The 16,288-nt window shown below is 43.4% G+C and overlaps 1 protein-coding gene across 1 annotated transcript in view; it reads left to right on the top strand.

Moving 5' to 3' along the window:
• GNPTAB (N-acetylglucosamine-1-phosphate transferase subunits alpha and beta) overlaps positions 1 to 16,288 on the top strand; it is a 78,256-nt gene that overhangs the window by 48,457 nt on the left and 13,511 nt on the right. Inside the window, exons 9-14 of the mRNA XM_066591412.1 lie at positions 5,488 to 5,667; positions 10,276 to 10,446; positions 11,149 to 11,272; positions 12,882 to 13,082; positions 13,609 to 14,546; positions 16,047 to 16,246. Coding sequence (XP_066447509.1) covers positions 5,488 to 5,667; positions 10,276 to 10,446; positions 11,149 to 11,272; positions 12,882 to 13,082; positions 13,609 to 14,546; positions 16,047 to 16,246 — 1,814 coding nt within the window. The remainder of the gene's footprint in view (positions 1 to 5,487; positions 5,668 to 10,275; positions 10,447 to 11,148; positions 11,273 to 12,881; positions 13,083 to 13,608; positions 14,547 to 16,046; positions 16,247 to 16,288) is intronic.

Below are 16,288 nucleotides of genomic sequence, written 5' to 3'. Positions count from 1 at the left end.
GTTATACTAGAAGGTAACCATACCCTCGTATTCTTCCGACTAAGGATTCCAGTTGCCACCCTCCTCTCTCACTAGCCCTAACCAGAGTAATGTCTTTGGCACAACTAAGACTGGTCTCCCGGATCTGAAGCTTTCTTACAGTATGAAGCATGGATCCATGTAAGTCTTTTGGCTAGTTTCACAGCGGTGGCAGTAGTCAGAAGCACCTGGTAGGGGCCATCAAATCAGGGCTCAAGAGGGTGCTTCCTGAGGAACTTCTTGACGCACACCCAATCCCCAGGCTGCAAGAAATGTGTCCCAGTGTCTGCCTCTGAGTCTGGAAGAGAACACCTGTGCATAGGCTTTGGTTAGTTCTTTAACAACGGAAATCACATACTCAGTCAACACATCAGATTGTAATTGTAACTACTGAGGATAGTAACAACCTAGCCTTGGGGCTAGCCCAAACAATCTCGTAGGGAGATAATGTATAATCCCCCCTGGGTTCATATCCAACACTGTATAAGGCTATTGGATGACAGTCTTTCCAAAGTGGCGTCATTTTTAAGTATCTTACTTTTTAGCGTGCCACTAAGTCTCTCCACCTTTCCACTACACTAAAGGTGGTACAGTATGTAAAAGGCCTGGGATACACCCAGAGCAGACATGATATGTTACATTCACCTGCGAAGTTTATACCTCTGTCTGACTCTGAATCACTTCTGGTACCCCATATTCACAGTTTACCTCGTTCATGAGCTTCTTTGCGGTTACCTATTTGTTTACCTTGGTAACAGGGTCGGCCTCCAACCTGCAAAGACATCAACAACAACAAGCACGTATTCATACTTCCCAACAAGTGGGAGCTGAACGTAGTCAATTTGCAATCCCTGAAATGGGTAGAGTGGTCCAGGCAAGTGTGATGTGGCAAATTTACTTCTGCCCTGTCTCACCTATGGCATAGATCATGCTAAACTGGACAAATGATGCAGCAGCTACAGAGAACCCAGAAGTCGCCCATCGTCTTTCAAGCGTCGTCGTCATTGCTGGTTTACTAGGTGGGTCTTTCCGTCCATCAGCTGGGCTATCATGGGATACAGGAACTGTGGTGGGCAAGTGCTGTTGACCGTTCACCACACGCTGTCCTGTTTCTGCTGCTCCCATATTAGTCCATTTATTCTTTTCTTCCTTGCTGGCTTGTAACTGTAAAAGTCTTTAGCATATCAAAGTCCAAATTTTTATCAATGTCTAAAGTTTTTACCACTGACTCATGCCGTCAGTATCTTTTCTTCTTTCTTCCACGGCTTGAGGGCCGCTGCCTTTGCTGCGCTGTCAGCAAGGGTGTCGTCTCTCGCCTCTCCAGTGTAGGAATTGGTGCGAACTCTCAACTTTGTCAGGTAGAAGTAGGGCCTCCATGCGACTCTGTACCGCTGCACCATTCTCAATTGGTTGTCCTGCTAAGGTAAAAACTGTCTGGCCTTCCATATTGGGCCGTAATCATGAGCTATGCCAAATACATACCAGGAGTCAGTGTAAAGGGTTGCCGTCTTACCTCTCACCACTCTACTCGCCTCAGTGAGGGCCTTCAATTCCGCTTCTTGTACTGTGACATGCGGAGGCAGAGCTTCTGCTTCTAGGACATCTTGTTGTGTGACCACTGCATATCCGATGTGGAGTCATCAATCCTCACCCTGGTACCATCTGCAAAAAGCTCAACATATGCATTATCAACAGGGGTTCTGGTAACTGTTTGCATACCTGCAGTTTCTTACTGTATTAGTACTAAATAATCATGTTGATGTTCTATTTCACATGGCTCGGAATCTTGTAGCACAAAATCATTTATTTGTTTATTTTTTTTTCAAACCCAATAGCTGATCTACAACACCTAGATCATCCATGACCCAGATCACCTATGCCTCCCCCCTTTTGAACCGGAATACTCAATGGAAAAAAAGAGTAATTGCGTTCAAACTAGTAAACCAAGAGGCACAAAAACAAGCACTTTGTAGGTCAAGATGACATTGTATGCAGCAAAGTCTGAGCGAAAATATCCTTTAGATTTTTTTAATTTTTTTTTTCAGGTTGCAGTTAGCATTTTTTAACACAAGGGGGCGCCACACAATTCAAATTTTACGTCACCCAGTGTAATAGTATTTCAGGGTATGGCCAGCGTTTAGCTTTTACTCTCCTGTCGGAATATAATTATAGCTTCAGTGTAGACTGACACTAGAATATACAAAAGACTTAAAGAAAAACTAAAGAATACGGATGAATTAACATCCTACTCTGGGCAATTCAGTCCCTCTTTCTTCACATAAAAAGTAAAATTACTTCACCAAATTGCATGAAAAAGTTTGCTGGGTGACTATAGGGAAATTATTTAATCTGTAGGAGCCTTCCATAACATCATCGGTCTGAGTATCCATTGGAGAAGCAGGCAGTGGAAAACAGAGCCCCTGGGATTATGAGAGAGCGTCCCCTGTCATGTATTCCCGGTCTCTGCCCCCCATGCATCAACTCCAATCTTCCATGCACTATAAACCAGCTTAGTCATCTACTATGTCCTAAGCTGCATCTCCACAAAGGTTTGTTTCCCTGAACTTATCACACATCCAAAGTGGCCACATCTTGGAGTGTAACAAAGGCCGGTCAAACAAAACCTTACTTCAGACAATCATGATGTTAGCACTGTGGCATTGGGGAATATAGGCCTCCCAAGTGCAGCAAAATGGCCGCTAGAGGCAGAAGGGGGCGGGGCTACAAATCTCCCAGGTGAGGCAAAATGGCTGCCGGAGGAAGGGGCGGGGCCAGGGGCAGCAGCACTTCCAGGTGAGGCAAAATGGCCGCTGGAGGAGGAAGGGGCGGGGTCAGGTCCTGTCCCGGATGGGGAGCGACCGGAAGTAACATCACACACCCTGAAAGTGAGCACATGGGGGGAAGTAACTTCAGGGTGGGGGCAGGCCTCACTACATTTACTGCAGAGTCACACTATGTTGGATTGTAAACATTGCAAGCAGGGCCGCCATTACAGGGAGGGGCTGTAGTCAACACAAAGACATTACATTGTTCATTAGCAATACACATACCCCACTACATGCTTTCCCCTCTTCAATCTCTTAACTACGTTATACCTCCTCCTAGCAATCTAAAAACACCTTTCTTTCTGCTAGGCTTCCTGCTCATCTTCTGAAAACTTTCTACAACCTATCTTACCATATTCATTTCTGCTTATCTGTCCATGACCTGACATTTCTTTCTGCAACTTTTCCTGGTCCTTTCCCATTGTTCAGTAAACTCTGCTCCCTTCCCTTCAGCAACCAGATCACAAGCTCTATGACCTTTGCCCTTGCTCACTTTGCTCCCCATTCTCTAAACAACCTGCGTCTATGCCTAACCTTCTCATTCTATCTTCAAATCCTTCCAATATAACCTCTCTTTCCCACTCAGATTACAATGCACATTAATTCTATAAAATACAATACAAAGGGAACGGAAGGGTTAATTGAGAAATGCTCTCAGTGGCTTAGCTTCAGTCCACTCTCTTATCAGCACCCCTCCCCCCAATAATAAACACTGCACATTCTTTCTATAATACCAAACAGACGGGATTACTGGAGAATACCCACAACGGCTCAAGGTATATATCTCATCTACCTTTTTTAACAACCCACCGTCCAGTAATCCCCAAGAGCACTTCTTGTACACGTTCTAGACAGGACATTTTAGCTATACACAGAGACTGACGATTATTTTAAATGACCAAGAGTTTTCTGGAGACATCAGCTGTCACACCACGGCTATATTCACACGTATATACCTTTTCACATATGAGAACATAACACGCTCAATCATAAAAGGTAAATGTACGTATCATAAATCTTCCTAACCTCACACTAGTTTACCTAGGAGCAAGTGTCACTGGCGTGTTCCCTCAGACCTAAACAGCCGAGTCCGCCCTTCCGACACATTAACCCTCACAAAATTTATCTCTTGGTCTTGTATACACAATTTTTAACCGTCTCAGACACAACAGTCACAGCATACAAAATACCCCTAGACAGGTAACATGGTGATTTTTCGAGTGGACAGACCTGTCTTTCAGTGAAGGTCCAGTCTGGATCAGATACAGGCAGATTTAGCAGTCAGAACCCAGATCACATCGGTAGATTTACATAAAGCAATCTTACCGTGTTCTGTAGATTTTCGGGCCCCTGAGTTCGCGTGCCATCTGCCGATCTCTGTACGTTCCAGGCTGTGACCTCACAGATCCACTCGCCCACCCAAGGACGACACTGTTCTGGATTATGATTTTCTCCAGCAGGCTTCGGGGTATTTTGCCGCTTCCGAATTGTATCGTGTGCACACATCATCGAACCAGATCAGACACAAATGCTGGTCTAAAACTGGGAGAGTCTCTACAATGTATAGAGGCTCAAGCCTTTTATTATAACACATGACAACCGCCCTTCAATGGGCGTGCAACAGATTACATCAGTAACATATAAGATTCTCATTTGTCGGATCATATAGAATCCCCCGCCTCTCTGCCCACCCTTCCTCACGTCCGCCATAGTGTGGACTTTGTCTGCTTTAGCATGCAGACAGCCTTAAGGAATTCTGTGTAGTTGACAAATCATTGTTTAACTAGCTTGTGTGAGGAGTGGAAGGGGGCCTAGGTAAACACTCAGTATTAAACACAGGATATACACGTAACACTATGGCCCTTAACTCTTAGAGGTCTCTTGTGCAATCCCTATGTACTTAGCTAACATTACATCAGACATCCTTCACCATCCCATTGTCTAGTAAATACTATGATTAGATTGTGTGTCGATCAAACTCCAGAGCTAAAAGTCATTACAACAGCAAAATACATTTACGTTATACAAATCGATAGACATTTTATACAAAATAATCATCATGTCTATCACACTATTATCGCTCGGGGGGCACTATTATCACTGGGGTATGTTTACATGTGGCGGAAATGGGCAGGGCTGTTTCAAAATAGCGTGCAGATTTTGACTGCTTTTTGGATGCGGAAATGCTGCAGAATTTTCCACAGAAATTGGAATTGGAGTATTTCTGCGTTCAAAAAGCTGTCAAAATCTGTACGCTGTGTGTTTTGATGCGGCCCAGTCCTTTTTAGAAGGACGGGGGTAAAATAGTACGTCTTGATAAGCCCCGCCCCCTGACGTGTTGGCACTTTGCAGTAAATAAGTAGGTTTTGGGTTGCAGTTTGGGCACTCGGTCTCTAAAAGGTTCGCCATCACTGGTCTGTACCATGGGGTATCGGACACATCCACAGCAGTATTCTTCATAATACATCAATGCGATACTCGGGGACACTGCCAGTACAGATAGGATTCAGATGACACCTGTTTGAGGTTTTGAGTAAACTACCTGGAAGTTCTGAATAAATGTAGTCCTCGAAGCAATAGCAAAATTCATGGCAGAATTTCTCAATTTTCATACTTTATGGTTTTTCAACTTTTCTTTTTAAAGCTAAAGCAGGATGAGGACATCTCAGCCAGTCGTTTTGAGGATAATGAAGAATTACGGTACTCTCTGAGATCTATTGAGAAACATGCTCCCTGGGTTCGTCATGTTTTCATTGTGACAAATGGCCAAATCCCGTCCTGGCTGAACCTCGATAATCCACGTGTCACCGTTATATCTCACCAAGTAAGATTTGTCTTGCTTCTATTTGCTTTTTCTCCATACTCAGTTGTTTAGCAGTAATTCCATTCTGCCATGTTTGAGGGTATGTTCACACGGGGTGGACACACTGCATTTTCCATCTGTACTTTCCATGCAGCAAAGGGAATTGTGTTAACAAATCTCATCCACAGGCCCCGGAATAAATCCGCTCGAAGTCCGGACAGAAATTGACCTGTGATGTGGATGGTTAATCTGCAGGATGCCAATTTATGTTGTCAATATTCACTGCAAATTTCACCCCTTTCAACGCGCAGAGTGAAATCTGCTGTGAATCCATGCGGATTAACACATGTGAATTTTGCTACAGAGTTACAGGAAAATATTCGGCACGTGTGGCTGTAGTGTTACAGAGTATTTAAGGATTGTAGATAGAATATATTCCAGGAACTAGTCAATGTATTGCTTTTATGGGTTTTGGAAGCATCTGTCATATTTATTGAGCTCAGTAGGGGAAATGTACTAAAGATTGGCAGTCTTACACCAGGCTTTAGCAGTAGTATGCTAGAGTAATGGTCCATTTAGACACAACAAGAATTGCTCAAAAATCGCTCAAAGCCTTTGAGAGATTTCCGTTGCGTCTAAATGCACTGACATTGTGCAGTTTTCGCGCACGAGTCATTGATCGCTCATTTCAAGTTTTCTTGAATTGAACGATCGGCTGTTATCACAGCCAGCTGCGCTGATAAGATTCTCTGTGCCTGTGTCTTGCTGTGAATTCACAGCGGGGCACGGGCTGTAAGTGTGCAGAATGATACAGCTGTTTGCTTATGCAAAACAGCTGTATTGTTCTATTAGTGTCTGCAGCTGTATCTTGCTTCAGCTACATAACTGTATAGTAACTACTTGGCTACTATAAGGCATGCAAAGATGATTGCTCAAAACTGTCACTCAAACTGTCATTTGAGTGACTTTTGAGCGATTGTCTGTCTGTGTAAATCCGGTCTAAGGGCCCTCTTACACATGATGACAGTCATCCCAGCAATGATCGTTTCTGTGCTTTCACAGAGGAATGATCATAGCTCAGTGAATGAAGGCAGAGCGGGCCGAAGATCATTCCCCACCTGCCTTCATTCACAGTAAATGGAGGCGGAGTGGTATTAGATCCTTTTGGCCTGCCCACCTCCGTTCACAGTAAACAGGCAGTTGTTCATAGATAAACGACTGCCTGATTACACAAACTGATTGCTGTTTAGTTTTAATGCCTGCATAAATTGAACGATGAGCAATAAGTGAATTAACTAATGTTTGTTGTTCCGCCAGTGTATGCATGATATTCGTACACATTCTCGGTGGATCGCGGCAATCTGAACAATTATCAGCAGTGTAAAAGGGGCTTTAGATGCACCAAATTTATCGAGAGGCAAACACTTCTGAATACATTCATGTATCTTTCCATGTGCCTCATAAGCAATTCATAGATGGCGAAGATTTGCGCTATAATTTACACTAGTTTCTGGTGCAATGTCTAGTAAATCTGTGGTGCTGTGGTGGGTCATGCAGTTTCCCAAAAAGTGTTTAGTGTAGCTTAAAAATGAAAAATGGTGCACATTTTTGGGCAGATGCAAGGCATAGCAAAAATTTCAGCCAGAATTTTGGCTCATATGTGTATGTATATTTCACCCCCGTGTGTTATGGTGACCGACATGAGGCCTCTCACCTCTACGAATCAGTAAGCCTTATTTATGGCTTTGGCATGAGCACTGATCCGACTCATGCTCCACTCAACATGTCTTTATGTAATGTAAACAGAGCGGGCATCCTGTTCTCAAATTACCATCAACCCACTGATCAGACAGATTGCTGCCTGTTAGATGACTGCTGGCAGAGTGATTTTCATTCCCAGTATTGGGAAAGAGTTGTTAAGATGTTAAGTGTTTGACACATGTGCTCTAGAACATTAAACTCAAGGACCACGGGCCAAATCCGTCCTGCTATGTGATTTTATCTGGCCCTTGATGAGGTACAGATGCAGAAGGACTGGCTCTCCACTTTCCCCGACCATGCAGCCAGCACTTGGCAGAGGGGGCGGTGGCAGTACAGGGAGCAGATGCCATCTTGGATTCTGAGCTCCGGCGCACACCTCCACACCGCTCTGTTCAACAACTCCCAGGTGGTGGCGCAGCTCTGACAGCCCTACCAGGCCCACTAGTCACCCTACAAAGTAGCTAGCTTGCCGCTAAAGAGCTAAAAGAGAGAAACTCCATTGTAGTGCATACAGCTTTATAGAGGTGTTAAGGAGTAGTTACATTTCGGGCATATGCAGTTTCGTTACATGAAATACACAGCGTTTTTACAGACCAAAACTGTGTGTATTCACAGCTTGTTTTTTTTTTTTGTGCACATATTCACTGCATTTTTCCTATCCGCAAAACGAAAACTGCAAGAAGTTTCCATAGATTTCTCCTGCCTTGATGCATAAATATGCAGTGAATACACGTGTATCATGCATAGTTACACGATTCCATTGACTTAAATGGGCAATTTCAGTCAGTAATATGAACCAAAATACACATATCTGTACACCCCAATGCAAATCAATTGGGATTAAGCTGTCCGTATTACGTGCGTACAAAATACACTGGTAACATGGAGTGCAAATACACCCATGTGAATGAGCCTTAAAAATGTCCCTTTGAAGGCAATCACAATGAGTTTGACCCTAGTTTTTTATCGGTAGCTAGTTCTTCCAAATCTATTGTGTTCTGGTGTGAAGAATAAGTAGTTTGTTCACCAAAAAGGTGTCCAGACACCTTACATAGCTGCTAATCAAACACTCTTTTGGCTGACAGATATTCCTCTCCACTCCTTAAGGGTGCGGGCAGACGAGCGTAGGCGTATTTACGTTCGCACGAGCGCAACGTATAATCGCACGAGCGATCGTTTTTCACCGATCACGACCAGAGCTAGAAAGCGTATTTTCGTTTGTTCCTACTTTGCAAACGGTCTTTTCGGCGATCGAATATGCGTTGGCGCGTATTTCGGTCGCATATGTTCCGTTTTTTTCGAATTGCCGTTTTTACGCGCCGTAAAATCGCCCATGTGAACGAATACATTCGAAACCATTGCCTCAGATGGTCACGTATATACGTTTGGTCGCAAAAACGCGCCGTTTATGCGCTCGTCTGCCCGCACCCTAATAGACATGCATACTCAACTATGCTTGCTTGCATGTGTATGAGGAATGGGGAAGAGTGCTGTCAGCTGATCAAACATTCAGCTGGGGTGGCAGTTTAACAAGAAGTGATCATATATCAGACAGTCCTTTCTCTGGCTACACCAATCTGTGGTTTCGTAACCTAACTTATCTATTGTGTGCTTATTTTAAAGGGAACCCATCACCACTACCTCACCCCTAAAGTAACTTCACTGGCCCCTAGGAGATTAAATATCTCTTTTTGTAATGAGCCCATGTATCTCCGCAGCCAGTTTTCTTAAGTCGTCTTGTGCTGTTATCGTCTTGGCCAGATAATACTTCACTGCTCATTTGCATATGGAGCTGGACAATTCGGAAACCAAAGTACATAGTAAGATGGGCTCATTACAAAACAAGAGGGTATTAAAAGTTATTGATGTTTCATCCACTGCCGGCCTGTGAAGTCAGTATTTGGGATGAAATGGTGGTTCTACTACTGTAATGTTCTACTTGATTCAAGAGACAACTTAAAATAAATATAGTTTTTCTTTTTAATGTTAAAAATGTTCTGGTTGGTGATACCCAAGTGAAAACTATTAAGAAGTTCTGAATTATATGGTTAGGAGTTGCCTAATTAGCAGTGTTATAGCAGTATTTTAGGATTTTTAACCCTTTCCAATCCAATTTTGGATTCAGGGTTTCCTAGGGGGCTTTCTCCTTTTGCCATTATACAATGGCACCATCTGCTGGCTAGAGCCAGTACTGCGGTATGGGACATGCTGAAGAGGCCCCCAGACAACAGAGTGGCCAGTAATATACAGTAAGAATACCCTACCGGACGTCTTCCGACATCAGAGCTGTACAGCCTTCAATCAGAATGTCTTTAGATGTCAGACAGTGGATTGGAAAGGGTTAAAGGGTATCTGTTATCACAGACACATTTTAGGTATTAAGGAGGATATATGAACTCATGCCGCTTCTGAGTGTTCCTAAAGGGGTTGTCCAACTTTAAACTAAGAAGGCCTATCCTCAGGATCAGCGATCAAAACTAGATTGGCTGGGGTTTGCTGCTCTGGGCCCCCTCCAATTAGCTGTCTGCCAGACCGGTGAGCTTGTGCACGGAGCTGATTTCTGCCAAAAGCAGACTGCTCCGATCTCACTGTAGTGTCCTGGGTTGCTACTGCATGCAAAGTTCCCATCTGCTCTATTTACAAGCGCACCTGCCCAGCGAACAGCTGACCAGGTAAGGGTCCAAGGCAGCAGACCCTTCCACTTATCTTCTCTTGATGACCTATCCTGAGGATAGGCCATCAGTCGTTTCCTTATTCTATATGATTTAAAGAGATGGTGGCTTTGCAGGCACCTTCTTGACTAGGTGCTGGACCTTCTTGACTAATGTGAAGGACGTTATTTTGATTGATGTTTATTTTTTTGTACAGGAAATATTTTTGAACACCAGTCACTTACCCACTTTTAGTTCTCCTGCTATTGAAAGCCACATCCATAGAATACCAGGACTTTCCCAAAAATTCATTTACATGAATGATGATGTTATGTTTGGAACTCATGTCTGGCCTGATGACTTCTATAGCCATTCAAAGGGACAAAAGGTAAATAGCTTGCATGCTAGTTAAGTATAGTGAAAACCTGAAAGCTCACCAGTAAAACACATAGCTATATGCCATCAGTGTCTTAAGTAAGACAACACCTTAGTGACCAGCCTTAAATGTTTTTTTTTTTTCTTACGGAAAGATGGATGCTGGTGGTGACTAATGGACCCCATTGGCTTCTGCTGGGACGTGTCGAGTTCTACTGCGATGTCTGTCGTCTTGTTGGGAAAAATAGAGCTGCATGCAGTGCTGTTCTTTTCCTCCACACGTTTGCAACAGAGGCTTTTGATTACGATGTGAAAATAGCCTTATGCCAGTTTCATATCTCCGTCGGAACCTTCAGTGGAGAGCAGGCGGACCCCATTATAGTCAATGGGGTCCATCCGCTGCTGTTCGGTTCCCTCCAGAGACGGAATCGTTCGGCTGCGGGCTTCCCCTTTCCTGCTCCCCGAACGGAGCAGGAAAGTGGAATCCTTGCCCAGAGCTCTACATTCTAATACCGTTATTCTAAAGTGTGTAAAGAATGGCAGGAGTAGAGTCAGTGGCTGAGCTCAGGCTTCATTGTTCTATCTTTTCAAAATACTAGTGAGACGTTCTTCTTGAAGAGGTATTTAAGCACTTTTGGACAAGTAGGGTTTTCTCAGGTGTTATGTATGAATACATATACGATAACAAATCCCTGTTTTTTCCAAACATTTTAAGGTTTATTTGACTTGGCCGGTTCCCAACTGTGCAGAGGGATGTCCAGGATCATGGATCAAGGATGGTTATTGTGACAAAGCATGTAATAATTCTGCGTGTGACTGGGATGGTGGCGATTGTCTGGGTGAGATTATTCATTTGTTTCAGTTAGGTTGCTGTCGCACCTGCGTTAGGGTCACTTCAGAGTTTCCATCTCTGCTCCATTTTTGGGGGAGAGAAACCTAAATAAAATAGAAAAACATAGATCTGTTTTTCCTCCCATTGATTTCATTGGGGTTTAAAAAACAAAACAAAAAAAACCCAGAAAGCAAACAGAAAGGCTTAAATCTGCTTTCATTCCGTCAGGTATACAATTTTTTGGATGGAAAAATAACGCTGCAAACTGCGCTATTCTCCTGTCAAAAAAACGGAATCCTATCGGCTTGTGTTCTATTTTTTTAAAATATCTTCTATTTTATTTTAGTTTCTCTCCTGCAAAATGCAGCAGAGAGACGGAAATCCTGAACTGAGCCCTAACGCAGGTTTGTACCCAGCCTAAGGGCTCATGCACACGACTGTGATTTCAGCACGTATAGCGGCTGTGTTGCACGGCCATGTGACACCCGGTGAACAGAGTCAATGAAAGTTAAAGGGGTTGTCCCGAGCCAAAACCTCAAAATTTTCAATTAACCCATTCCCCCTGTCACCCCCCGGCATAAAGCAGCCCTTTAAAGCGGTTATAAACCGCTTCCTACTTACTGTTTAGAAGAAATAATAACTTATAAAGTTCTTCATCTAAGATGGCGCCTGTGATGTCCCAGGGTGCGTTCCACGGTGCACCGCGCTTCCAGGAGGCTTTCATGCGCGCTCCCGAAACGCCGGTCACATGAGCAGGTGACTGACGTCATCGGTGGAGGCGTGCACTTGTAATGAATGAAACGCCGATCCAGCCACCCCATTGGCTGGTCGGCAGAACGCATCACAGCGGGAGGTGGAGTCTGCCGGAGAATACAGCAAACAGCTGTTTCTCCCTTCTCTTGACCACACAGACAAGCTGTATCGCACGGGCACGCTGGAGCGGCTCGTTCACAGCGGGGAGAGTACAGACTGCGCACGCGCATCTAAAACAGACTGCTGAGGAAGAAATTAGACGGCACCATGGCGACGGGGACGCAGAGACAGCGCGAGGACGGAGACAAGTGAGTGAATAACTTCTGTATGGCTCATATTTAATGCACGATGTATATTACAAAGTGCATTAATATGGCCATATAGAAGTGCTGAACCCCACTTGCTTTCTCGGGACAACCCCTTTAATAGACTTTCATTGATCAGCTCACATTAGTGTGTAGACCCTGCGTGTTGATACGCATGAGAAATAAATCTATTTCTCCGCATACCACATGGCGTAAGCCCTATAATTTTGTATGGGCAGTGTATACATCGCTGCCCATACGCAATACATTGCGTAGTGGCAGTGTTTTCATATGTAACCCTGGTATGAAACAGAGCAGGGAATTTAAAAAGAAAAAGTCCATGCGTGTGACCGTGTGCCAGACATAGGCGGTCATGCGTAGTGCTCTCACTGTCATACGCGGTGCCTGCCAGCTCACACAGACCGTTTTACAGATACGGCCATGTGAATGAGCCCTTAGGCGCATTTTTGGGTATTTTACTCAGTGATAATAAATTGACCATTTGCTTCACTAGAGTTTTTGGACAATATTGATTTTTTTTTTCTTCTTAACCACTAGGAAACAATGCAGCTGGTCGGTTTGCCCCTGCAATGGCTGGTGTAGGTCTTCCTCATGGGCAAGCTTGGCAGCCTGGACTTGGAATAAGTGGTGTATCTTACTGTAACCAGGGTTGTGCCAACTCATGGCTTGCGGATAAGTTCTGTGACCAAGCGTGCAATGTTCTCAGTTGTGGATTCGATGCAGGAGATTGTGGGCAAGGTATGGCATTCAGAGATGGAATCAAGCAAGTATGTACAAAATTGATCTCATAAGTAGTATTTTAGTCGCCTACCTGCCAAGATTACTGTTCGGTTCCATGATCTTTTTTTATGTAGCAATATCCTAGACAACTGTGTGAACCATATACATGAAATCTGTTCCTCTATTGCAGGTTTTGTTTTTGTGAATGATCTGTAAAAGAGATGAGCGAGCATACTCGCTAAGGACAATTGCTCGATCGAGCATTGTCCTTAGCGAGTATCTCCCCGCTCAGGAGCAAAGGTTCGGGTGCCAGCGCGGGTGACAGGTGAGTTGCGGCAGTCAGCAGGGGGGAGAGAGGGAGAGAGAGAGCTCCTCCCCGCTCTTCCCCGCCCACCGCTGGCAGTTGAATCTTTGCTCCCGAGCGGGCAGGTACTCGCTAAGAGCAATGCTCGATCGTGCAATTGCCCTTAGCGAGTATGCTCGCTCATCTCTAATCTGTAATTATTAATTATAATTTGAACAAGCCAATTTCCTGTCTTTGCAGATCATTTTGGAGAGTTGTACAAGCTAGATATGCTCCTGAATCAAACCCACTATGTCGTTCCAAAAGGAGAACATTTGCCATACTTCAGCTTTGCTAATACAGCTAAGAAGGCAGTGGAGGGAGTCTATAGTGACAACCCAATTATTCGTCATGCCTCCATCGCTAACAAGTGGAAGACCATTCACCTCATCATGTATCCTGGAATGAATGCCACTGTGCTTAATTTCAATATTACTTTTCATGATCAAAATGAAAAGGAATTCAAAATGCGGATTTTCATAGATGTGGAGACGGCAGCAGTCCAAAGGCGCAACCATACAAAATCTGTGGACGGGCAGAAACAAGCAGTACGTACTTCTCCAACACCAGAAGCAGAAATTCTTTTTGAGGACATCCCAGAAGAAGACCGATTTCCAAAGCTGAAAAAGCAAAAACCAGATGAATATCACAATCTGTATGTCCAAATCCCATATGTGAATGTGTCCTCCCTTCCTAACAAAGTCCAGCTGGCTCTTCATAATCTTGACCTCCAACTAAGCAATGGTGATATTACATTGAAGGGATACAATCTGTCAAAAGCATCTCTGCTTGAGCCTTTTGTCACTTCATCGCCACATACGAAGAAGGATATAAATGTGCAAAAGTCGACTATAGCTAAAAACAAAGCCATGTCAGAAAATAATGCAAAACTTCAAAAAGTCACATTTGACCCAAAAGTATCAGAGCAGGAAAGCAATAAGCATTCTGTCCGAAGTGAATCCAAACTTAATAGGAATGGAGTGCAAGGTTCCAAATTGGCAAAAGGTGTAAGTCACTTAGGTATTTTAGCAAAAAACAGTGAGGACAGCGTCATTCCAAGGAGGAAATTACAATATCAACCAAATTATGAAGGGTTCCTGCCATGGGAAAGAAAAAAGTACTTTAAAGATCTCTTGGATGTGAGTATCTAGTTTTGGCTAGTTTGAACATCTATTTGGCACACGTCATTTGGTCAGGAATAATTGTAATCTGTTATGCACTGAATAGCCACTTTTTTAGAGACACCCGTCCACAAGGGCCTCCCTGTAGAGACAATTAGACTTGTGATCATGGACTGCAGCATAATCAAGAGAGCAAGCTTTCTGTGGTTCAGTTCCAGTGTGAATTCACATTAGAATAGGAAAATCAAGTGATCTGAAAAACTTCAAACAAGTATATGGCATGCCCCATATATAAAAAATAAGAGTATAGGCGCTTAGGGCTGAAGGATGATTAGGCATTATCCAGAAATACTCATACATAGATGGGGGTGGCAGAGTTTAGATAACATATGCTTTCCCCGCACATCCAAGAAAGCACCAAAAGATCACCAGAAGGATGAAGTAGAAGTGGTGGTATCTTTTATTATACATAATTTCAACAACTTGCTTAACGTGTTTCAGAAATAAATATAATTTTTCTTCATCATGGAAATAATAAAATATATCACATACACTTATAATTCTATTCACTGTAGAGAAATCCCTTTAATGCTGATACGGTTGCTTCTGACCGCATCATGTTGGTGTCCAGCATTAAACCTGAAGCTAAAAAATGGGACAACCGGAAGCATGCATGTGCTCCAACAACTGGAGTTGTCACTTATAAGTGCTCATTTGAGTGATTTTTTTTCGGATGATATTTGGCCCATGTAAAAGTATCCTTAGCCTTAATGGCAGAACAAAATAGAGTACATCTGCCCCTGTGTACTGGTAGGACAGGTGACATTTTTAGTTGATCAAACATTAACTGACTAGAGTCCCCTCTAAGCTATTAAGGAAGATGTCTAGCCCCTCCTACTTTGTGTTCATTATAAAGAAGTAACTAGGGCAGTAAGGGGATTTAGCAAGGAGTAACCCAGTAGAAATGGTCCACTGGTGGAGCAAAACATAAAATAGATGGATCAAGAACTGGAGATTCAACCATTGAGGTTGATAACTATGAAGTGCGAGCTCGAAAACGTATGACAAAATGATCCAGTGGAATTAGACTAGGCAAATTAACTGTCCTATTCATGTTTACACTAGCCAGGAGGAGAACAATGGAATGTGTCGGCAGCTGTTTGCACAGCTGGGCATGTGTTTAATCACATGCTGGGCTCTGCAAACAACTCCTGGAGGTCCTTTACATGCAAATGAGGATGATAAAGTGTTAATGGCCATTAAAGCCATTAACCTTTATGCAAATACATTGCTAAATCTTTCAATTTTTCCACGGTTTGAAAGATTATCTTTGTGTGTAAATGGACCTTTAGAGTTTGGGAATTTTACTCCACGTTACCTTTTTAAATACAGTAGTAATCCAAGCTTCTGGGACAGATGAATAGGCCAATGCCTGTTCATCAGTCTTGTTGACTAATCTGATATTTCAGTTTTGTAATCAAGTAAACTGCCATCCTTCATGATGATGTTGTTTTGCAGGAGAGAGAAGCTTTGCAGCGTGAGCTTTCTTACATCACTGATGGCAAACAAGTTGGTAGGAAGCCTCTAGACACATTTGCTGATTCCCTGCGCTATGTGAACAAGCTCCTTAATAGTAAATTTGGCTTTGCATCTCGGAAAGTTCCTGCTCACATGCCACACATGATTGACCGTATCGTTATGCAGGATCTACAGGATTTGTAAGTATACTTTATCATCAGGTGGCTGCCTTGAAGGATTAC

Source organism: Eleutherodactylus coqui, chromosome 2 (genome assembly GCF_035609145.1).
Source record: "Eleutherodactylus coqui strain aEleCoq1 chromosome 2, aEleCoq1.hap1, whole genome shotgun sequence".
Classification (NCBI taxonomy): domain Eukaryota; kingdom Metazoa; phylum Chordata; class Amphibia; order Anura; family Eleutherodactylidae; genus Eleutherodactylus; species Eleutherodactylus coqui.
The sequence above is the reverse complement of the archived record's forward strand: the minus strand, read 5'-3'. Positions and strand labels throughout refer to the sequence as shown.